The sequence below is a fragment of the Coenobita brevimanus genome, chromosome 57, assembly GCF_032717465.1.
Source record: "Coenobita brevimanus isolate Jiangsu-jjx chromosome 57, ASM3271746v2, whole genome shotgun sequence".
Taxonomy (NCBI): domain Eukaryota; kingdom Metazoa; phylum Arthropoda; class Malacostraca; order Decapoda; family Coenobitidae; genus Coenobita; species Coenobita brevimanus.
In genome coordinates this window covers 10,655,269-10,679,850 of record NC_137010.1, presented here as the reverse complement: position 1 = coordinate 10,679,850, position 24,582 = coordinate 10,655,269, and the positions used below count along the sequence as shown (strand labels likewise).

The following is a 24,582-nucleotide window of genomic DNA, read 5'->3' as shown; positions in this document are numbered from 1 at the left end:
CAAATTAATCACTGGTCTGGCTGAGATTTGAACACAGGCCCTCACGCTTCACATGCGCGCATGTTACAACTGAGCCAAAAAAGAGGATCCTCGTTTTGCCTCTACGCAACGTGGGCTTTTATACACCCTTTTACAACCCTCTTTACTCCCCTTGGTGATTAATTTGGTGAGTTTCAACCACACAAGGTAGCGTAAGCATCAGAGGCCACCATGGGGAGGCTGCAGACCACACCGGAGCAGCCCATCCCTGGGATGTAAGGACAGGGAAGCTGTCAGCTACCCAAGGACCGACATCAAATTGCCAACCAAGCCCTGCCTCACATCCCACACCGCTGCCAACAAATGTAATAACCAAAATGAAACTTAATAAATTAATCACTGATCTGGCTGGGATTTGAACACAGGCCCTCACGCTTCACCACTGAGCCAAAGAGAGGATCCCCACTTTGCCTCTACGCAATGTGGGCTTTTATACGCCCCAATACACAACAAAACTATGAGAGTTTGGGTCATAGCTGTGCACCACATTGGCATCATTGTATCCAGGCGGGGGAGCCCCATGACAGTCCCTGCATCATCTCTGCTAGACAGATGGTAGCTGACAGATATGCTCTGTTTGCTTGATTAAGTGTACAAGATGAAATATATAAGCATAAATTCCAAAAATATTCACCCTTCATCATCATAATATACAACTTCATTAGTATACAATGTGTGTGCGTGCGTGCGTGCATGTGTGTGTGTGATAATATTCCTGGAACGAAAAATATTGGGATGGAATATGAAAGACAATAGCTTGAATACAAAGAAATACCAGAAAACTTTAATTAAAGGCATTTAAATGAAATGGAGTAAATTATGATAGATCTAAAATATAACAACAAGTGATGAAAAATCAGCTGATAGATCTCTCTCTCAATATTTCACTTAAAACTGCTAGTCTGGACATGAGTATAAAGTGTGTGTGTGTGTGTGTGTGTGTGTGTGTATTTACCTATTTGTAGTATACAGGAATTGAGCAATGCTCGTGTTGTCCTGTCTCCATATCCACATTTATCAAGTCTACCTTTACACACATGAATGTTTTTCTCATGCACCACCTCTTTGTCTAAGTCATTCCAAATATTTAAGTATTTACCTAATATACCTAATTGTGATATACACGGAATGTACTATGCTCGTGGGTTTCCGTCGCTGTTTCTCAATAAGTCGAATTTAACTTTAAACTCGTTTAAGTTTTTAGACTCGACGATCTCTTTGTCCAGGCTATTCCATAAGTCTATACTTCTGTAAGGAAAGCTATATTTCTTCATATCCTTCAAGCAGCTTGACTTTTTCAATTTCATTCCATGTCCTCTTGTTGCTCTCTTATCCCATACAAACAGATCTTCTTTGTCAATTTTATCTACTCCCACCATGGTCCTGAACACCGCAATCATGTCTCCCCTCTTTCTCCTTTCCTCTAACGAAGGCAAATCCAGTTTTTCCAGCCTCTCTCTGTATGACAGGTCTGTCAGACTGGGGACCATCTTGGTTGCTGTTCTTTGTATTCTCTCAATCTTGTTTATATCTTTCTTTTTGTGTGGGGACCACACTGCTGCTGCATATTCTAACCTGGGGCGGATCATGGCCACTATCAATTTTTTCATCATTTCCTCATCCATATAAAGAAATGCTACTCTTATGTTCGTCAAGAGTTTATAAGTCTCTCCAACTATCTTGTTAATGTGCTTTTCTGGTGACAAACTATCTTGGACCAGCACTCCCAAATCTTTCTCTTCTCTCCTTTTTGTGATTAATTCATTACCCAAAAAATAATTCAGTGATGGTCTCCTGGTACTTTTACCCATTTCCAATATTTTACATTTCTTTACATTAAATTTCATTTCCCACGTCCGGCTCCAATTGTGTATCCTATCCAAATCCTCCTGCAGTATTTTACAATCCTCCTCAACCTCTATCTTCCTCAAGATCTTTACATCATCAGCAAACAGACTTGCATAACTGTTCACTCCATCTACCATATCATTTACGTAAATCAGGAACATTACTGGCGCCAACACTGAGCCTTGAGGGACTCCACTTGTTACTTCCCTCCATCCAGACATCTTTTCCTTTATTACTGTCCTCATTTGTCTGTCTCTCAAAAAGTCTCTCATCCATTCCAGAAGTTTCCCCTTTAGTCCTCCTATATATTCTAGTTTCCACATTAGTCTCTTATGAGGTACCTTGTCAAAGGCCTTCTCTAAGTCTAAGTACACACAATCCACCCAACCATCTCTCTCCTGTACCACATCAATTGCTCTTGAGTAAAAGCTCAACAAGTTAGAAACACATGACCTTCCACTTCTGAATCCAAACTGACATTCAGCCAAAATATTCATCTCTTCCAGATATTTTATCCATCTGTGTGTGTGTGTGAGAGAGAGAGAGAGAGAGAGAGAGAGAGAGATGAACAGGAAGGAGAAAGATGGGGAATACAGTGATTAGAGATTGGTCCCTCTCCCTCCCCCCACACCCAGCCCTCACCACCAGTACCTTCCCGCCATCCTCTCTCTCCCTGCCCCTCTTTACATTGCTGTCAAATTCACAGGCAGCCAATAAGCGACTGCCCAGGTACTTTCGGAGCCAACTGTACATTCACTAATGGATATGGTTTTTCACCTGTAAGAATGGGAAATGTAAGTGCAAAATTACCAAAGAAAGTTGTAGCAGCAAAGGAAATGAGTCCTTCTACTACTGTGTAGTGTCCACTGATCTCTTTGTCAACTCACAAGGTGTGCTCTCATTCTGAAACATGTTTTACAGTGTAACAGGTGGCCCAGGGGTACCAGACAAAAAAGTCAAAACAATGATTCTCCTCCTTACTCAACTCTTTGTGTAAAATTTTAATTTAATTGGGCAGTCCATAATTAGGTATAAGCATAATTATTTGTTTTATGGTACACTTTGAAGAAACCCACCTTTGCTGTTTTTTTTCCGGGTTACTTTGTGGGGGGGGGAGTGGGTTGGGCTTTTTCAAATAAAGAGGATTTTTTGCCAACCTTGTTGAAAACAAAATACAAAGACATCTCACAACTCGATTGGTAAACATAGAAACATAACGAAAAGTAGCTTGCCAGTATGTACGTAATGAAAAATATATAACGACTGTATAATCCCAGCTACAATTTATGGATGCGAGACCATGAAACTGACACAATCAGTGGAAAACAAACTAATTCATTCTAAAACGGCAATGGAAGGGTCAATGTCTTCAATATGTTTGAGAACAGGAAAAAGTCAGCCTGGGTGACAGTACAGACAAAAGTCAAAGATATTATAGAACAGAAATGGAGGTGGGCAGGTCATGCAGTAAGAATGGGGCATACCTGAAGAAGGAAGAAGCTGACTGACTGAACTCCAAGAGACTGCAGGCATACCAGAAAAAGGCCAGGCAGGTGTCAATCTCAGCCAAACCTGGCAGAGATTGACTCAGTCAAGAAATTTGACGAGAAGGTTTGGGGAGGCCTTTGCTCTGCGGTGGACTTGCAATGGCTGATGATTTTATATTTATATGTCCTTCACGTATGCAGCAGGTCAGCTCTGGAACGGTCTTCCTCTGTCTGTATTTCCTACTGCCTATGACCTCCACTTTTTCAAATGCACTGTGTCCCACCATCTTAAAATGCACGGGTCTTGAAGCTGGCTCTCTGTTATTGTGTTCTGGATTATTCTTGGAGGGAACAATCTTGCGGGCTTCTGGCCTTTGGTTCCTTCTTCTGGCATCATAAAAAAATTTTTAATAATAATATATACTGGTACCTGGTTCCTTCTTCCTGGCATCATAAAAATTTTTTTAATAATAATATATACTGGTACCTGGTTCCTTCTTCCTTGCATAAAAAAATGAAAGAGAGAGAGAGAGAGAGAGAGAGAGATCATAAAATTTTTTTTAATAATAATATATACTGGTACCTGGTTCCTTCTTCCTTGCATAAAAAAATGAAAGAGAGAGAGAGAGTGTCTATATCTATCTATATGGACAGATAGATGTGTAGACATAAAATACCTATTTCTATCTATCTATCTATCTATCAATCTATCATCATCATCCAGACATCCTTTCCCACCCTAGGGCAGGGTGAGGAGTAGCAACATCCAGGCAGCCCAAGTCTGCCCACTCCAATGGGCCACGCTTCCATTCACTCATCATTCAAATCCCCGGAATCCTGGCTCTATCTGATATGCAAAAAACATTCACCACAGTCTGTAGCTTCAAATAAATGTATCCGACTGAGTCAATCTCAACGCTATCACATTCAAAAGGGGTGCCAAATCCCTGATGATGTGTTTCTTCTCACAACATTCATCCAGCCAGCTCAATCTCTTGTCAGTCCCCTAGCCTCACCGACTTCCATACCTCTCTTCCTCACACACTCATCCACCATATCTCTCCATGTTCTCCTTTGTCCAGCTCACCTCTTCCCTCCTTTAAATTCGCTCAGATATACCTTTTTCACCTCTCTATTGTTTTCCATTCTCTCCATATGACCACACCATCTCCATACATTCTCTTTGATTCTGGTGTTCACAGACTTCCTCACTCTGCATCTTTCATGAATCACATTATTTCGTACCCTATCCACTCTCTGGACTCCATGCACATTCCTCAGCAGTCCCATCTCTACTGCTCTCACTCTTGACTTTTCATGCCACACCATAGTCTCACATCCATATGTTCAAGTTGGCACTAACACTCCTTCATGTAAGGCTCGCACAGCTGCAACACTCAAGCCTCTGTTTCTTATCAAGGCCTTCATAGCACCAGCTACTTTTCTTCCTTGTATCACCCTACTTTCCACTTCTTTTGCAAATTTTCCACTCTTTTCTATCACTGTACCCAGGTATTTGAACTCAACAATTCCAGTCTCTCTCCATTCACTGTAACATCAAACTGGGAGTCACCTTCTCTCTCGATAACCATCACTTTACTTTTTTACATTTACTCTCAGGACACAATGCTCACAGACATCAGCAAAAGTCTGCACTAGTCTACCAAGTTCTCATCCGGTATTTGCAAGTAACACTGCATCATCAGCACACAAAATTTGAGATATTTCATCCAACACCACTCATTACCAACACAATCCCTCTCTCCATTACTCATGTTTTTACTTCTCTCATCATCCCATCCATATGTATATTTATTGAAGAACCTTGGTGACATCACACAACCTTGCCACACGCCCACACCGATTGTGAACCATACACTTAGATACCCATTTACTCTTACACATACCTCACTACCATCACAAAAACTCTTGACAGCACCTACAGTATTAGCTTACCATCTACACCATACATGCATAAAACCTTCCACAATCCTTCTCTGTCTACTTTGTCATATGTTTTTTCCAGATCCATAAACGCTATAAATGCCTCATAGTCCTCCTCACAAGCCTTCTCCACTATCTGTCTCATTGCAAATATTTGATCCACACATCCTCTGCCACTCCTAAATCACCGTTCATCACTCACTAGGCCTTCTGACATCTCTCTTACAATCTCTATAATAATTCTTCCATATAACTTCCCTACAACACTCAATAAACTTATCCCACGATCATTCTTGCAGTCACTTCGCTCACCTTTATCTTTGTACAAGGGTACAATCACAGCCTTTTCCCACTCTGCTGGCACAGTTACACTCATCCATGCCTTCTGACTTGTCTCCAACAAGCACTTCATTCCACTCTATCCACTACACTTAATCATCTCTGCATACACCTCATCAACCCCAGCTACTTTCCCATTTTTCTGCCGCTTCACAGTGCTCTTCACATGTGCGAGTGTCACATTTCCTGGCACTGCATTGTTTCTCTGCACACCCATAAAACCAATCATGTTTATAGTTGCTCTGCTCTATCTATTCCCATTCATCAGACTTTTAAAATATTCTTTCCATCTGGTCCTCACTACATCCCCATGGGTTAATAATCTACCATTTACATCCTTCACACTTTAACATATATTTGTGCTATTCATTCACCATCCAATCCCGTCACCCCATAAGGAGCATTGGAACCTGGGGCTAGGCAAGTTGGTCCTGACATATAAGATGAGAGTGACAAGCCTCACTCATCCCTGAGCAGCATTACATGAGCAATAAACCCTAACCACCCCTTGGATATATACCTACACAGGATAAATCCAACTGGAGTACCTTAACTACCCACTAAACCACTGGGCATATTTAATATGGTCATATGGTTACCAACCAGCGTAGTAAATGCTTTCCTGGTGTACAGGAAACTATCTGGCTTGTCACTCAGTGTGAAGTCACCCATAGGCAGATGGAAAAGGAAAGAATGAAGGAAAGAAAGACAGAAGAAGAGGGGAAAGTTACCCATAGGCAGAAGAAAGAGGAAAGAATGAAGGAAAAAAAGACAAAGAGGAAGGATGGAAGTGAGGAAACAGCAGACACCCAAAGCAGCACTACATCTAGTGAGTGGATGGTGAGCACCCCCACCTACCAACTGCTATTAATCTATCTGATCTATCTATCTATCTATATATAAACAGTATCAGTAAATATATATATATATATATATATATAATGCATATAAAATACAGTATAAATAGACTAATCTAGTGAAAACGGAGGACACTGATCGTTTGAAAAATGATCAATTACTTAAACTATATTTCTCTTAACTAAGGATACCGGTATACATTTTAATAGGTTTTATTTTTTGTGTGAATATTTTCATACTGTAACTGGCTTAATAATCTGTGAAATAAACTTTGTAATTAAAGAAGTATTTCTGTGTGTCTTTATGACATCCTCCCCCAGGACAAAAGCCCCTGTGATTTAAGCACTGTCCTCCAAGATAGGTTAGCCTAAGTTAGCTTAGGTTGTCATGTCATGTGAGGTTAAGTCTGGGAATTTCTGATAAATGATCAGTAAAAACATTCAAAACATATGAAAACCCATAAAAAAATACAGTAGTTAACCCGCCCCGTACCAACTAACAAAACCCACCCCCAAAACCTGACAAATTTTCAACTTTTCTTTCTTTCTTTTTTTTTTTTCCCCGCTCAAACCTCCGCTTTTTATAAGAAACATTGAAAATTCATAGAGAAATTGCTCACCTGAACTTTAAAATGCCACTACAGGTAACAACACCCTCTCCTGGCTGTGTTTTCAATGTGACTGGCTCCAGAGAAAACATGTTCTATGGGAGGGGTAACTATTCCAAACCACTCTCCTTTTTTTTTTTTTTTTTTAAACGAATTTATATGTAGTACGAGAATACTGGTTTTCACACAGTAATACAGGCGATATAAACATTGTTTCACTCACCAAACATATCAACATACTGCACCTTTTTTGGCAAAATTACCTGATCATCATTTCTGACTGTTTCTTCCTCTAATGCTATGTAAACTTTGTCCTCCACATTGTTATCGATCGGGGAATCACCCTGGCCTTGAATTTCATACCGTGGCGCGACATGTCTTTACTGGCCATGTCACTGGTAACAGGTGAGCTGCTGAGACAATGGCGTGGGGGGGAGGGTGGTCACATGGGGTAAGGCTCTGTCCCTGCCTGGCATCAGGTAGAGGAAGGTGTCCCATGTATACCATTTGTACCAAAAATCACGCACGAAATTTGAAAAATGTGCAAACGACGGACCTTGCAATAGCAAAACATTCATCGTACGTTGTGGGGACTGAGCGTGAAAAAAAGTTGCAACGTGCATCGTACGTTGTGGGTATGGGGCGGGTTAAAATCAAAATATGACAAGAACAAAACTTCCAGTTATGTCTGGTTTGGTTAAGGTTATGGCAGGGTTGAATTCGGTTTGATTAGGTTAACTTTAAGATGGGGTTGAGTTACAGTGCTCGTCAGAAGTATTCAGCGTTGTCCGCCAGGCGCGCAATACTTATGGCCCAAAAAGAATCACCCATTCTGGGGGGTAAGAATTGAGCCACAAGTTTGAGCTCCGAGCATGACGTCACGGTAGCCTGGGGCCTTCCGACGCGCTGGTTGGTTCCCGCCTCAGTCGCCCACGGGCTGCCTGAGAGAGAGGAACTCCGCCGAGTGTCCCTCTCAAATTGCGCCATTTTTTACCGAGTGTCCCGCAGTGTTCTGGCCTTCACAACTTTGTTATGGCACCTACCCGTGAACTATCGAGTGAAATCATATCCCAGATCATTGCTCTAAAGGAGGCAGGCCACCAGACAAAGGAAATTAGTGAATTGGTTGGTGTGGCACGATCGACAGTGCGTCGTTGGTGTGCACGGTTTCGGGAGGAAAACAGTGGTGCAGTTCCCACAAAGAAACCGCGGTCTGGTAGGCCTAGGAAAACTTCCCCAAGGTCTGTTAATGTTTTAAAACGTGCAGTGGAGTTTAATCCTCGTGTGAGTGCAAGGAAAATTAAGGAGAGCAACCCAGAAGTGTTTGGTGAGGTGTCAGTGAGAACAGTGTCTCGTAGGGTGCATGAGCTTGGTTACACAAGTCACAGGCCTGTGAAAAAGCCTCTTCTCACCAAGAGCCAGAGAATTCGTAGGCTTTCCTTTGCTAATAAATATCTAACCTGGGGTGAGGAGCAATGGTTGTCAGTGTTGTGGTCTGATGAGGCAACGTTTAGTGTTACCTGTAACAGAGGAGCACGTGTGTATCGACGCAAAGGTAGTGACCCACTTGACCCACGGTATGTAGAAAGCACAGTTAAACATCCTGATTCACTCATGGTATGGGGTTGTTTCTCAGGGAAGGGTTTGGGGAAGCTTGTTGTACTTCCCAAGAACATCAGAGTGAATCAGGATGTTTACCTGGAGCTTCTGTGTGATCATTTACCAGACTCCTTCGAGCTAACAGGTGCACGAGTGTTTCAGCAGGACGGTGCACCTGCTCACAAGGCCAAATCGGTCACCAATTGGCTTCGTGACTGCGAGGTATCATTCATGACAGACTGGCCAGGAAATAGCCCAGACCTCAACCCCATTGAAAACCTCTGGTACCTCGTAAAGAAGAGTCTCCAAGGGAAAGACATGAGCTCTCTGCCTAAGTTGGAAGCCGCCATTCGTGACTCCTGGGACAAAATACCCCTCCAGCACCTCAGGAGCCTCGCCCTTTCACTTCCAAGACGTCTCAGGTCCGTGAAGAAACGTAAAGGCTACCCTACGAAGCACTAAAGGTAAATAAAATGCATTATTTATATGTTTTTTCAATGTTGAAAGGTTTGTTTCTCAGGAGGGACGCAGGGCGCTCTATACTTCTGACGAGCACTGTAGGTTTGATCAGGTCAAGAGTGGGGTGAGTAAGTTTTTGGTTTGCTTAAGGTTAAACTGGGTCGGGCTATGCTGCAGTAGGTTACATAAGGTTTGGTAAAGGCTAGGTTAGTTACTACAAAAAAAAAAAAAAAAAAAAAAAAAAAAAAAAAAAAAAAAAATCTAAATTACCATACTGGGGCTTCAAAGAGGCTTCTTTCCAGTGGATTTTTGTCCTATACTCCATGCAAACAATATGTGATTCTAATCCATTCCATCACTTAGCCTATCTCTGTGAACCATCAATCTTTGGTCTCTTACATCTACATGACTTCCAATATCCCTATCAAAATCTTAAGTCAATGCAAAGGTTTTTACTTACACAGTCATGATGATTGGACAGCAAGCAAAATGATGACCATCATCTACCAGTAGGCTAGCAGGCTGTTTACCAGCCCATATTAGCCCATCAGGGTACGGTGAACACAGCTCAGGCTCATATTCAGATAAGAAAGGGAAAAGAAAGGAAGGAAGGAAGGAAGGAAGAAAGAAAGAGGAGGAGGAGGAGGATATTACTGCCATTAACCTCTGGCAGTAAACGTGAGGGTAGTGGCAGTAATATTTCTATGTCTTTTCCCTTCCTTACTGACCACAAAGCTGAGGGGAAAACGTGATGACATGAGATTGGTCATCAGTGTTCCCACTCTCTCACTACGTCTACCCACCAGCCACTGGAATGTTGACGTCACACCTGCCGATGATAAATCATCACCCTCTGCACACACTTTACATAATTTTCTTTTTAGATGTGCTTCACATGATCATGTGGTCATACTCCTGTGAAATATCAAGTTATTAATGCAATTAAGTCCATTATGCACATCTCTGCATATATATATATATATATATATACACAGTATATAGTACAGGTACTGTACCTTGCTTCATTCATCCATTTCAATCATACTGTAGTTCTTTAATATTCTTAATCTCATTTTATCAGTACTCATATTAACATATCCACCCACCATCCTGACCTCTGACAATTCCCTCCACCTTTATACTCCCTTGCTAACCTTTTTCTGCATTCTAATTGTACACATTCTCTTTTTAAGACCACGCCACCTATGCGAACACTTTTCTATCTCCTGATCAACTGACTTTCTATCTTCTTATCAACTGGCTTCCTTCCACATATCTTTTATTAGCCTTATTTCTTCCCCTATCCAACCTTCATAACAACACATATCCTATATCTTTCATTTCTCTGTTCTCGCTCTTTCCTAGCTCTGTGATGTTAAAGTCTTACAACCAGACAACAAGGAATGCAGTCATCTGCTTTGTATGAAGAGCTCTTTCAATGCAAAATCTAAACCTGACTAGAACAAATAAAAGAAATTTCTTCATATTCTATAGTTCTTTCTTCCACATCAAAAGCTTCAGGCATGGAGGTAATGAGAAGCTGCTAAAGATCAGGCAGTGCAGAGAGGCATCATTAGGTGATCAAGGTCGATGCGTGGAAGCACGTTATAGCCTTTATAAATGAATGAAATAACATATCAAACTACTACCCACTGAGAGATGTTACATCATCTTTCTGGTTAATGCCTGAAACTTTTCTGAAAACATAAAATTCCATCAAAGTTCCACTACAGGTAATAAAACAGTACTGAGGAACTGAATGTCTACTGACCAAAGAATTTGTCGGCATTGTCAGCTGTAAGTTGAAATTTGGCTTCACATTTGCTCTGAACATCCCTCAGGATAAACTTCAGCTTTACTGTGGGGATTACTGAATGCTGGGTAACTGGAACATCCACTGCACCTGCATAAACACACTTTAAACTTCAGGTACAACAACATTATTATAGGAACTATTATGCAACATTTTAAACTTCAGGCATAGCAGCAATTCCATTATGGGTACCATCAAGCCCTATTCAGATGGTATTTCCACTGCCACCCCTACTGCGCCAAACACCATAACACTGTCTCCCCTTCAATCCCATGACATAGAGGTATTTTACTGGTTTATTCTCTTCTGGCAAAGGGTAGGTGAAGGCTTTATCTAATCTTCTAATTTGAAAATATGTCCTATTGGATAAAATCATAAGGAGGTAGCAAGCATTAAAAAAAAAAAAAAAAAAAAAAAAAAAAAAAAAAATCAAGCTTGATGGCTTAACTACTTTAAATGACACTATCTTTTTTCATATTATCTAACTACTGTACTAATTACTCAAAACATATTATTTTATGTAGACTGGATAGATACCTCTCATGGTATATGAGGTTAAAGTTATTCCACAAAAACCTTCAACACCATGGAGTCCTTTTTTATGTTCTTGGGACGTAATTTAGTGGTAGGTGGTGGTGGTGACCATCATCCACTCACTTGATGTACTGCTGCCAGCTTCTTCCTTAGCCTTTATCATTATTTTTCTGTGCCTGCCCTCCTCTCTTACTATTTCTCCTATCTTTCCTGTCACTTCTTATTGCTTTTCTTTCCTTTACAGGTGGCTTTACATTGAGTGACAGGCCAAATGGTTTCCTGTATGCCAAGAAACCATTTACAACACTGGGTGGTAACCATATAACCAAACTATAGTTGCTCCCTACGTGTCAGCAAGTGGGTTAGTGGAGGGTTAGTGTCCCTCCCCGTAAAACAAATAACTCAAAGTCAAATGGCCATCCCTAACAGGATTATGGCGTCTGGCAATGAGAGCATTCGCACGACTGGAGAAATGCCAGATATCACTGGTATCTAAATTTTTCGGACGGAAAAAAAAATTCACGTCGAGCAATGATTGAATGGCCTTTTTCATGCATCTTATATATTGTAAAAATATGTAAATATTCTATTTCTTCTCTATAAAACAGTGCTTTGTCAATGCAGCATGAAAAAATATAGTAATATAAAAAATATTCCACAGTGGTTGCAGCCTAGTGTATGCAAGAATAGAAATATATATGTGCAAGGGACAGCATGGTGGAATGATGAGGTGAAACGAGCTGTGGAACAAAAGAAGAAGGCATGTAGTGAATGGTTAGTGAGTAGAGGTAGGGGAGAAGATGAGAGAGAGAAGAGAGAGGTATATGTGAGCAGGAGAAGGGAGGTTAAGAGACTGGTGAAGGAGAGTAAAAAGAAAGTGGATGAGGAGTCTGGGAGGAATCTGAGTGTGAAATGAAGGGAGAGTAAGAAATTGTTTTGGAAGGAGGTAAAGAAAGTAAGGCAGTGTGAAAGGGGAAATAGTAGGGGAGTGAAAGATAGGAATAATAGATTGTTGGTGGAGAAGAGAGAGAAACTGAGATGGAAGGAGCACTTTGAGGATTTGTTTAATGTGGAGAGTGAGAGCAGCGCGAGTATAAGTGGTTGGGGAATGGCTGGGAGAAGAAGAGATGAGAGGAGGGAGGAAGAGATCAGTAGGGCGGAAGTAGTGGAAGCGATGAAGAATATTAAGTTGGGAAAGGCCCCAGGAATTGATGAAGTGTGTGGTGAAATGCTTAGGTATGGGGGTGAGATTGTTGTGGAGTGGATATGGAAGTTGTGTAGATTGGCTTGGGAAGAGGGAAGGGTTCCAGAGGACTGGAAATCAGGTATAATTGTTCCTTTATACAAAGGAAAAGGAGAGAGAGAAATATGTGGTAACCATAGGGGTATTTGCCTACTTAGTGTGACTGGTAAAATATATGGTAGAATACTCATTGATAGGGTTAGGCATATGACAGAGGAGCTAGTTGGAGAAGAACAAGGGGGATTTAGGAAGGGAAAAGGGTGTGTAGATCAGATATTTGTTCTAAGATGTTTAGTGGAGAAGTATCTAGAGAAGGGAAGGAAAATGTATGCTGCCTTCATGGACTTGGAGAAAGCTTATGACAGAATAGATAGGCAAGGTATGTGGAAGGTATTAAGAATATATGGAGTGGAGGGAAAATTGTTGAGTGCTGTGAAGAGTATGTATGAGGGAGCTAGGGTTACGGTGCGAGTGGATGGTGAGCTGAGTGAGTTCTTTGATCTCAATGTGGGACTGAAACAGGGTTGTGTGATGTCTCCATGGCTGTTTAATATACACATGGATGGGGTTGTAAAGGAGGTGCAGGGTAGGGCAGTGGATGTGGGGGTGGCTCTAATGAATGAGGGTGAGATTTGGAAGCGTCCGGTGTTGCTGTTTGCTGATGATACGGTACTGTTGAGTGAAGATGAATGGGAGTTGCAAGGTTTGGTGAATGAATTTGGAACAGTGTGTAGGAGGAGGAATCTGAAAGTTAATGTAAACAAAAGTAAAGTTATGGTGTTTGAGAGGAATGAAGTCACAGAGTGTGCAGTGAGGTTGGATGGTGAGGATATGGAGAATGTGAGTGCATTCAAGTACTTGGGTAGTGTGATGAGTAAGGATGGAACTTTGGGGGATGAAGTGCGTGAAAGGGTACAGCAGGGAAGGAAGGTTGTTGGTACACTGAAAGCAGTGATGAGAAATAGGGAGGTGAGTATGGAAGTTAAGAAGTCACTGCATGATAGTATTGTGATCCCTACCCTGACGTATGGAAGTGAGGCATGGACCTTGCAAGAGGGGAACAAGTCAAGAGTGAGAGCAGTGGAAATGAGTTACTTGAGAGGAGCATGTGGAGTGACGTGGAGGGACAGGCTGACGAATGAAGAAGTGAAGGAACGCTGTGGGGTGGATGTGGATGTTAAGATTAGGAGAAATACACTGAGGTGGTTTGGACATGTGAAGAGAATGGAGAATGAAAGACTGACTAAGAGGGTGTATGTAGGTGAAGTGGAGGGAGGGAGAGGGAGAGGTAGACCGAGGATGAGGTGGAGGGATGGAGTTGAGAGGTATATGAGGGAGGGGGGGGTGAGTTGGGGGGAGGGCGGTCAAATGGTAGGTGACAGAGTGACTTGGAGGCATTTTGTCTGCGGCCACCCTTTGCGGGATTAGGGCGTCGGGCTATAGATAGATAGATAGATAGATAGATATCTTTAACCAACACTAATAGTTGTTTATAATTCATACTAATTCATACTACCACATTAAACTCCCTGTGAGTAAGAATAAAACTTAATTCACTTCAAGAAAGCATGTCGATATTTAGTTGCTGCCTCTGGTACAACAAGTTATCCAAGCAAATCACAACAGTTGTGTCTTTCCTCGCTCTGTGACCTATTCCATCAGCTGGCTTGCTTCGTACGTCTGGCTGTGCTAGGCTTTGATAAGCCGTAACATTTTAGAGTCTAATAAATATTAAACTATGGACAGACAATATTTGCCATTTTTTGTGCAAGTCAGATTATATATGAATGTCATTATTCATACGCCTTTTTTGCTTCTTACGGTCCAAAAACCGTCTTATTGGCAGATACTGTCTTAATCTTCTTAGGGAAGAATATACAGGTAACTCGCACGGAACACGTGGGTTTCGTTCCTACCGTGCCGTGTTAGGTGCAAAATCGCGTATATTTAAACTACTCCATATTTTGCTCCCTAGACCCCCCAAATGTGTTGTTTTGCTGTTATCTGTCACTGGTAATCACTAGAAAGCACTTTAAGTGGTTAGAAGGTTTATTTAATGTTATAACTCACAAATACAGTACTCCAGAGCAAAACTTCAACACACAAATACTGTACGTAAACACAAGGCAACATTCCGACGCCGATCATAGGTAATCATATACCGTATTTCGCGGCATGTAAGACGCAGCATTGTGAAAGACGCACCCTAATTCTGGCAGGGCAGTTCTGTGAAAAAAAAGTTTGCCCCAACCAAGACTGCAGTAAGGTTTCTTGATAAGAGCCATTACCACACAGATACACACTCACCTTTCAGAATCTATTCATTACTGATCATCAGCCTTTGGTTTCTTTTTTTATATACAAAGAATGGTACAGGAAAAGAAAACAATGCCCCTTCTTGACAAAACGTGACTGATATGAGCCACTATCACTTAGATACAACACTCACCTTTCAGAATCTATTCAGTACTGCTCATCATCCTTTAGTTTCTTCTTTTATGTACAAAGAATGATACAGGAAAAGAGAAAACAAAACCCCATCTTAACAAAACGTGACTTCAAACCACGAGGCCATCTCAACTTTGTTGATAAAAATGTATCAGTAAACTGATCTAAACACTGTTTTTAATATTTTATGAATTTAAAACCACAAATGAAGTCAATAAACTCTATTCTTTCATTCACTGACGAAAACATAAAATACAATGAATGTTCACATCAGTTCATTTATCCTAAAAGAACCCCGTCATAGTCCACACCTGTTACGGAATTTCCTCACATTGCCTTGACTCAAGCACAATATCAGACGACTACCATCATTAATCATGCACTCTAACTAACCTGTAATTACCTCCACAAATAATATAAAAAGGCAGCACTTGTAAATACACAAATTACAATGTTTTACAACCAAAGTTCAATATAGCAAGGCTGCTTGGGAACAGGATAGACAGCTGTTTTTACTCTCTTCTCTCAGTATCACTCCTTCACTGTCAGCTATGTTTGCCTTGCAGCATCAACAATTAAAAATGTATGCATCACTGATCATAATTTACTATAAACATTCATTTCAAAACATACTATGGTGAAAACATCCAGTTACACCTTAGTAACACTGCTGCCTCCCAGTCGCTAGACAGCAGTCGCTACCCCTTCCTCTCAGTATCACTTCCTCACTGTCAGCGATGTTTCCCTTGCAGCATCAACAGTTAAAAATACGTTCTTCACTGATCACAATTTACTAAAAACAGACATTCATCTCAAAACATGTCGAGAATGGTGAAACTATCTCTTAGCAACACTGCTGCATCCCAAGCGCTAGACAACTGGCTCAACCCTCTTCTCCCAGTATCACTCCCTTACTGTCAGCTGTTTTCCTTGCAGCATCAACAATTAAAAATGCATATTTCTCTTACCAGAATTTGCTAAAAACTGACATCCATCTCAAAACATTCGAGTACTGTGAAAACATCCATTTTTGGTCTTAACACTGCTGCCTCCTAGTCGCTATGGTACACACACACACATGTACACACCACATGCAACATTCGCTCACCTCTGAAATATTTACATCAGTCCGTTTTGGAGTACCCAGTGGCTTTATTATATGCCAAAAACATCAAAATGTATTTGGTTGTTCAATATAAATATCATCACTTAAGGACATGAAACATCTCAAACAATTTATTCATCCAAACATCGTCAGTGCAAGACTAAAGGTATACAGCACCATTGATCCTAAATTTTCCATGGTTGCATCTGTCATGATCACCTAAAACCTATATTCACTTCATATTACTGACATGGTGAAAATTTCACTCGTCTTCAAATCCTGAGAATTCATCACTACTTCCCCGAGTCCTGAAGCATCACTGGAAGTCATCACCTCAGTCATCATCACTGTTTCACTGTCACTTTCATACAGTAAATGGTCCTCAGTACCATCCATTGAATTGCTTATACCACACTTCATACGATTTTAACTTGGCAATCGTTTTAACTGAGCACAGGCGATATTCAGACTTGGGGCATTTGATACAGCCCACATTAACCTCCTCAGTACATGTTTCCTGAACTGAATAAAATCATATGGCGAGCATGAATAAACTACCCTATAAAATACATTGCTGGGCTGAAGGGATTATAATAAGCGGATAATCAGTTCCCTTGCCTGACTCTTCCCACTTCTACTTCCTTAACTACACCCACACCAAACTCTCACCTACACCTTAGGATTCTGGTCGTTTCGGCCGTAACGTCCAAAATTGCAAAACATTTTACAACCTAACCTAACCTAACAAATTTGGACGTTACGGCCTAAATGATCCCCATTGCCGATCATGAGAGCTTTGCTTAGGCAGCAGAGATGCAGAGAGTGAACGTTGTCAATCATTCTGATCGCTTCGTCTGCTAAGAATACAGCAGAAATGGCGGACGCTGATTTGAATGCCCGTCAGGCACTGCTATTTCAGATATTGCATCAGTTATGCTACTCAGTGAATTTTATCCTATTTTCATAACAAAATACTGCAATTGGGTGTGCCCTGAGTTGCATAGACATTGCTAAAGTACTTCACTTAGCTGAAAAAGTGAAGCTGTAACTTCGTTAGCTACTGCTAAGTTGCTAAACCACTAAACCCCTTGACGGTATTGGCCAGTTGAGCTGAAAACAATCCCGTGAATGCTTTGTGTTCTTGAACTTGCATGTTTTAATATCTGCTGCATATATACACTCACAAAATATCACAAAAGTAACTGACCTAATTAGGGTTACTGAATTTCCATACGTGACGAAAGTGTTTTGATGACTTGGCAGTTTCACTAGCCAGCATCTCTCCAGCATGATTGCTTTGCTAGTTAGTGAATGGACGGCAAGCAAAGTGGTCATGATTGCCTTTCAGAAGGTTAGCAGACAGTTCACCAGTGAGCATGTTAGCTTGCTAGAGTAGGGTGTACGCTAGACACTAAACTGCTAAGTTGCTAAACCGCTAAACCCCTTGACGGTGTTGGCCAGTTGAGCTGAAAACAAACCGTGAATGCTTTGTGTTTTTGAACTTGCGTGTTTTAATATCTGCCGCATATATACACTCACAAAATGTCACAAAAGTAACTGACCTATAGTCTGATTCCCGCCGGTTAGCGGCTTAGGTGTGGCCCACACCTTTGGACAATGGTGCCACGTTTCCCCAACTTGCGATGTGAAACGGCAGCTATTTATGTACAAGGCATCACAAATTCGATAAATTCAGATGAATAAAACTTACACTTGTGTATTTTGATGGATGAATCAACAGTAATCTTATTATGCATAAAATATTTATACAGTCACACAGAAACATGGCATACATATTGTCCAGTGTTGCTAAAAGATATTGTGGTCACTTTTAATGGTTTTTAGCGTAGTTTTAGGGTGGGTAATAATATCACAGTTATGGATATAAGATAATGAGCCTGAAAAAAGAAGAAATATGCCAATATCCAAAGTAAAAGAAATAATTCATGTAATTCTTGTGAGTGGCAATACTTACACACCCATCTGGCCTAAAATAAAGTACCGTAGACCCAACCATAGCTTGTACAGGTGTTGCTTGGGAAAAATGCTCACATTTACTGGCTTTTACCATAATTTTAAGGGCGAGGAATAATCACATTTATAATCATAAGCTAATATGTAGGACAAAATAGTAGGCATATGCCAATACCCAAGTAAAAAAAAAAAAAAAATTATTCATTCGCGAGCGGCAACACTTCCACACCCAGTCGGTGGCGTTGACAGATAGCTACCTGGGGGTGACCTCGTGTCACTTCCTTTATGTCCTCTGCACAGACAGCATGGCAGCTCAATCAGCCCATTCCTCGCCTCTACACAGCCAGGCTAAAGAAATTGTCTTCAATGTAAGGCAGTATTTTCAGGAGGAGAAGGAGATGGGAGTAGTTCTTCATGGCCTATCAAAGGTCGTCTCTCGTACAGCTGCAGCAACAAAGATTAGCGAGAGATCAGTTGAAAAAATCTCTAAAGATGCAAGAGAGAATGAGGAGATGCAATGTCCCAAGTTTAAGTCCCCCAAGAAAAGGAAACCTGTAGCACCAATGACCGATTTCTTTGATAACTTTAATGAAGGCGTGCTACGAAGAACAGTTCTGAGTTTTTATGAGAGGAAGGAAATCCCAACACTTGAAAAAAATTTATGCAGAAATTAAGATCAATCTTTCGTATCCTGGCAGCCGTGAGACATTAAGAAGAGTTCTGAAGAAAATCGGTTTTCGTTATTCAAATGTTGATGGACGGAGATTCCTAATGGAAAGAGATGACATAACTTATGCACGGTGCATTTTCTTGAAAGAAATGAAGGAGCTTAGAAGTTCAGGCCAAACCATTGTCTACTTAGACGAGACATGGATCAATCAAAATTACTCTGTGTCCAAATGCTGGGTAGACAGCAGTGCAAACAAGGCCATGGGAGTGAGGGTGCCCACAGGGAAGGGTTCCCGCTTGATTTTGCTGCACGCAGGAACCAAAGATGGATTTGTTCCTGGAGCAACCCTTGTTTTCCAAGCAAAGAATGTAGGAGACTATCATGAACAGATGAATGCGGACACCTTTGAAAAGTGGTTTAAGAATCAACTGTTACCCAACATTCCATCATCTTCTGTTATAGTGATGGATAATGCATCCTATCACTCCAGAAAAATAAATAAACCACCAACTACTGCAACGAAGAAAGCGGAGATCCGAGAATGGCTGGAGAAGAAGGGTGTTACAGTGCCAGACGGTCTCCTCAAAACGCAACTCCTGCACCTTGTGACTCGCCACATCGCAGCTGCCGATACAAACTACGTAATCGATAATACGGCCTCAGAACATGGAAATAGGGTTGTACGCCTACCACCTTACCACTGCCAATATAACCCAATCGAGCTAATTTGGGCACAGGTAAAAGGCTACGTGTCAAAGAGAAATACGTTCAGAATTGCATATCTGAAGCCACTCGTCCATGAGTCACTCAATAACGTCACGGCAGACAACTGGAAGAATGCTGTGAGGCATGCAGAAAAACTGCAAGAGGATGATGAAAAGAGAGATGTGGTGATTGACCATTGCATCGATTCTTTCACTATCACTCTCACATCTTCTGATGAGGATACATCATAACTCTTCTATCCTCTTTTTCGCACTTTTCTTCCTCATGTTTCTCTCCCTTCTTTTTCTTCTGTTTTTCTGCCTTCTGTGAGAGATAGAGGAATAGGCCTATTGGGGACACCTCTTAAAAAAAAAGCGCGCCAAGACAAATACCTCAAGGGTGGTGTGGAAATGATGTCAAATTTACAATATATACAATATTATGTAAAAGAAAATATCAAAAATGTCTCTTGCAATAAAAGAGAGAGAGAGAGAGAGAGGCATGCATTGAATGCATTGTAGGCATCACTAAATATAACAAAACCAAATTAACAAATGAAAGCACAATTATAAATAACTTATAAAAGAATCAAAAGTACTCAGGGTGGCTCACATTTCCCGCCAGGAGAGAGAGAGAGAGAGAGAGAGAGAGAGATAACGGTATAGAAAACGTGGCAACACTGTACACAGACGCGAGCCACACCACAGAACCAAACGTGCGCGAGGAGGACTATAATTAGGGTTACTGTATTTCCATACGTGACGAAAGTCTGTTTTGATGACTTGGCAGTTTCACTAGCCAGCATCTCTCCAGTATGATTGCTTTGCTAGTTAGTGAATGGATGGCAAGCAAAGTGGTCATGATTGCCTTTCAGAAGGTTAGCAGACAGTTCACCAGTGATCATGTACGTTAGCTTGCTGGAATAGTGCGGATGCTAAACTGTTAAATTGCTAAACCGCTAAATATCTTCACGATGTTAGCCAGTTAAGCTGTAAACAAACCCGCGGAAGTTTTATGTGTTTCTGATCTCGGGTGTTTCTTAAATATGCTGCATATACACACTAGTGTATATTATTTTTAAAAATAAAATCAAGTCTGCATACTGTAGAAAACACCTGTGGTTGCTAAGCATTGAGATGATCATCTTTATAAGAGTTTCTTCTCAGTGAAACCTAACTAATCTGCCTTAGTCTAACGTGCAGGACGCATGGGGATATTTTAAGGTAACTTTGAGACAAAAAAGTGCGTCTTATATGCCGCGAAATACGGTAAATCAGGTTAACTGGTACCAGTGCTTTAACTTACAAGTACATACCAGAACAGTACATATTTAACTTAGAAGTGCAGTACTGTGATATCGAATGATTTCAGTACATATGTTAGGAATGGCTGAAAAAAAAAAAAAAAATGTTATGAATACATTTTCACCTTTTTGATATATATTTATGGTAGTTTCGAGTTATTTTTTACGTTATCGTTGTGCCCATGCTTGGAAAAGGGAGCGAAAGAGTTGAATTTTCAGTCCTAAATGAGAAAACTGCACGTCCTCCAAGGCTAGACTCTGCCACGGGAGAATAAAGTGGAGGGTCAGTCCGATTAGCAATAAGGAAGTTGTGTCACAACTTCCAGCTCCCACACCACGAAAATGGCTAAAAATAGAATCGTAATGCAGTTTCAGAACTAACAATAGGTCTAATTATTACGAATACAGATACAAAGCAGAAATAAATACGTTTACAGACGGGGAAAACGTTCTTCTTGCGTCATAACATGTTCATCTTTCTCTATCATTTTACATTCATCTTTATCATTTTACCTTGTTATTTTCGCAATATATATTGCTGTCTCGTAAACAGGGTGGTTGTTTGTGTTTTGCAAGGGAGGAAAAAGATTGTATTTTCTGTCTGTGTCGAGATAATGGGTGTACCTAAGCGTGGTTAGGCATGGTCACGAGCGAAAAAATCGTACATCCACTCATCACGGTAGCAGGTGGTGAACTGACAGATGATACATGAGAGGGTGAAGTCAAGGTCAGTCTCATGTCCCAGATTTTCGTTCACTTCCCGAAAGTTTATTCATAGTTTTCTACAAGTTGCATTGCATCAAATGATCCAAACCATTACAGCAAACCTGAGCAAATAGGTAAAGATACCAAGACAAAAATGTATTTTTCTTTTATTATAAGTCTTTAACGAAAGAACAAAAAAGGCAATATTTCGACGCCGATCATGGGTAATCATATAAATCAGGTTAACTGGTTACAAGGCTTTATTTAATGCTTTAATTGCTTACAAGTACATACCAGAACAGTAAATATTTAACTTACAAATACAGTACTGTAGAAAAGCAGTACAATAAGAGTTTAACGAACAAACAAAAAAGGCAATATTCCGACGCCGATCATGGGTAATCATATAATTCGGGTTAACTGGTTACAAGGCTTTATTTAATGATTTAACTTTATTTAAGTGCTTACAAGTACAGTACATACGAGAACAGTAAATATTTAACTTACAAATACTGTACAGTATTGTGGAAAAAACAAACAAATAAAAAAGGCAATATTCTGACGCCTATCAGGTAAACTGGTTATAAGACTTTATTTCTTGCTTTAACGTTATTTAATAGTACTTTAAGTTGCACATAAACTTACCAGAACAGTACAGTACTGTAAATATTTAACTTACAAATACTGTGCTACTGTACTCGGGAATGTCTCACTCACTGAATAATTTCCCGCCTAGATCGTCACATAATCAAAGCAAACCGCGCGCTGCGGTGACGTTCGAGGATTTGATCTTTCAAAGGCCTCTCCTGTGTTAATTTGTAGTTTTCATAATGGTTTTTTAATCTTACGTTGTCTTATATGTATCCCAGCCCTTACCGTGTATAATTGCGAGCGCGTTCCGTGAGATCGTGTTCCGTGCGAGTTACCTGTATAAATATACGAATTTTTCGGCGATATTTTGGGTGAAATAGCACAAGTAAGAGTAATTTTACATTTTTTTAAAGGTATTTGCTTAACCAATATCGTAAATATCGATCAGAAAAAGAACACTGAAATTTAACTAAGACCCCTTAGCCCGTCAAAACGAAAATGAGACAGTTTCTGGTGGTGTCTGGCAGATTTTCCACTCAGTGCGAACGCTCCTATACACAGACAGATAGGAAGTAATTACTATACCTGGTTTTGCCACCTAGCTCAGCTTTCAATCCATACAAAGCATCAGCTGTACCATGACCAACCTCAATATGAAGATTCCTTATGAGAAAGCATGATGTCACTTGATTTACTGACTGACTGAATGAACTACTAGTTTTAGTCAACATAGGGGACCACTAAATGTAAAAGGGTTACAGTATATGTCTGGTCAACCAATTACTCCTGGTTACTGTAAGATCCATACACTTTGTTACTGGTTAGGAAAGTTACATACAATGAAGCAGCCATGAGATTAAATATGAAGAAAAAAAAAAATCCAATATTATCCCCTCTGAGGTTTAGGAACCCATGGAACTGTAGTCACTAGAAAACATGGTAGATGGTCAGTCTACTTCTGTAGCTGGTAACACATTAGTGACATGTCTCCAGTCCTATCTTGGGGACTGTACCTGTGCAAGGCTGTCTCTCCCCTGGGAGATTCTAACCACCAGATCAACAGTAATATTCCTAACTGCAACCAGCCATAATTGTTTTGCAATTTTCTTTGTTCCATAATTATGTGTAGGTAAAAAGTACACTACATTACACAAGAGTCTTTAAACAGTCATTCTCCAATTCATGCAGTTAATGTGTTAACCCTGGGTAACACATACATCAGGGGCACAGCCATGGTTTTGTTATGGGGAGCCTGAATATTGGTTATCATTCTTCTTGAGATACAACTGCTCGGAAAGCAGTGTTATACAGATTAATAAAAATGTACAGTATTTCCTGCTGATAAAAAGAAGCAACTCAAAAAACAATTATTAATAGTTGGATGAATAAATAATAAAAATTAATCAGCATGATCCATTACCAAACAGATTTTTCACATGTATGAAGATACAGAGAATGGAGACGGTGGACTGTCTGCTCTCTTTGATTAATCTGCTAGCATTCATAGCGCAACAATAAACATGTTGCTGATTATAAGGAGAGTGATTATTTCCATCTGTACATATAACTGGTGGAGAATAAATGTTTCCTTTAAGAATTTGGTGATGAAAAGTTAAATTTGGTAATGAAAAATGAGGAGTCTGGTAATGTAGCCGAGCTCAGATCTGGCAACCCTGTCCCCAGTTACTGCCTAACCTTTGTCGAGGGAAGTCGTTCATCGCAATGGATGCCGCATGTGCTCGTTTTTGTGAATAAACAGTGAATAAACTGCAATACCTCGCCACTAGACCACATGGGAATTTACAGTGTTGTGCAGTGTTAAGAAATTAGAATTTAGAGTGCAAAGGATTAAGCATGGAGTGCAAAGTGGCAGTTGAAACTGGTGTTGTGCAATTACCCCTTCTTTACCGGAAATGTGTTTTGATATACCCCCGTAATTGCCTGTAAACATCCGTGAGACACCGGAACCGCGACCGTGGTACGCTGGTACACCCTCTAATGAATGGCAGCTTCTAGGCCTCAGGGTAGCCCAGTGAGGCTGTTTCTGTGGACCCCATGTTAGCAACAGTTCTGTGTTTTGACAACAAAGACTGTGACAAAGTTCTGACATCATAAGATACATCATGACTGAGCTGCGGTGGCACCAATGGCTTGTTCATTCATCTGTGATGTAACCTCTTTTAGACCAATCATTATTTTATTTATAATTTCTACCTCAGATATCGTACTATATTTTCTGCTGACATAAGGCAAAATTTACACCCCTTGGCCTGCCTTAGAGAGTCAGTTACTACGCACTTGACCACAAGTG

The 24,582-nt window shown here is 40.5% G+C and overlaps 1 protein-coding gene across 1 annotated transcript; it reads left to right on the top strand.

Annotated features, from left to right (window-relative positions):
• Positions 1–210: 210 nt before the first annotated feature.
• On the top strand, positions 211–24,307 carry LOC145402357 (uncharacterized). Its single transcript, XM_080274508.1, has 3 exons — positions 211–254; positions 18,996–19,809; positions 24,230–24,307. Exons 1-3 carry the CDS (start codon positions 211–213, stop codon positions 24,305–24,307), a joined length of 936 nt encoding a protein of 311 aa, XP_080130634.1.
• The last annotated feature ends 275 nt before the right edge of the window (positions 24,308–24,582 follow it).

Coding starts and splice junctions, on each gene's coding strand:
- LOC145402357 (XM_080274508.1), top strand. CDS start 211: ATGGGGAGGCTGCAGACCACACCGGAGCAGCCCATCCCTGGGAT. Junction 255..18,995: donor GAGCAGCCCATCCCTGGGAT/GTAAGGACAGGG, acceptor GTATCCTGGCAG/CCGTGAGACATTAAGAAGAG. Junction 19,810..24,229: donor CAGACAACTGGAAGAATGCT/GTGAGGCATGCA, acceptor AACATCCGTGAG/ACACCGGAACCGCGACCGTG.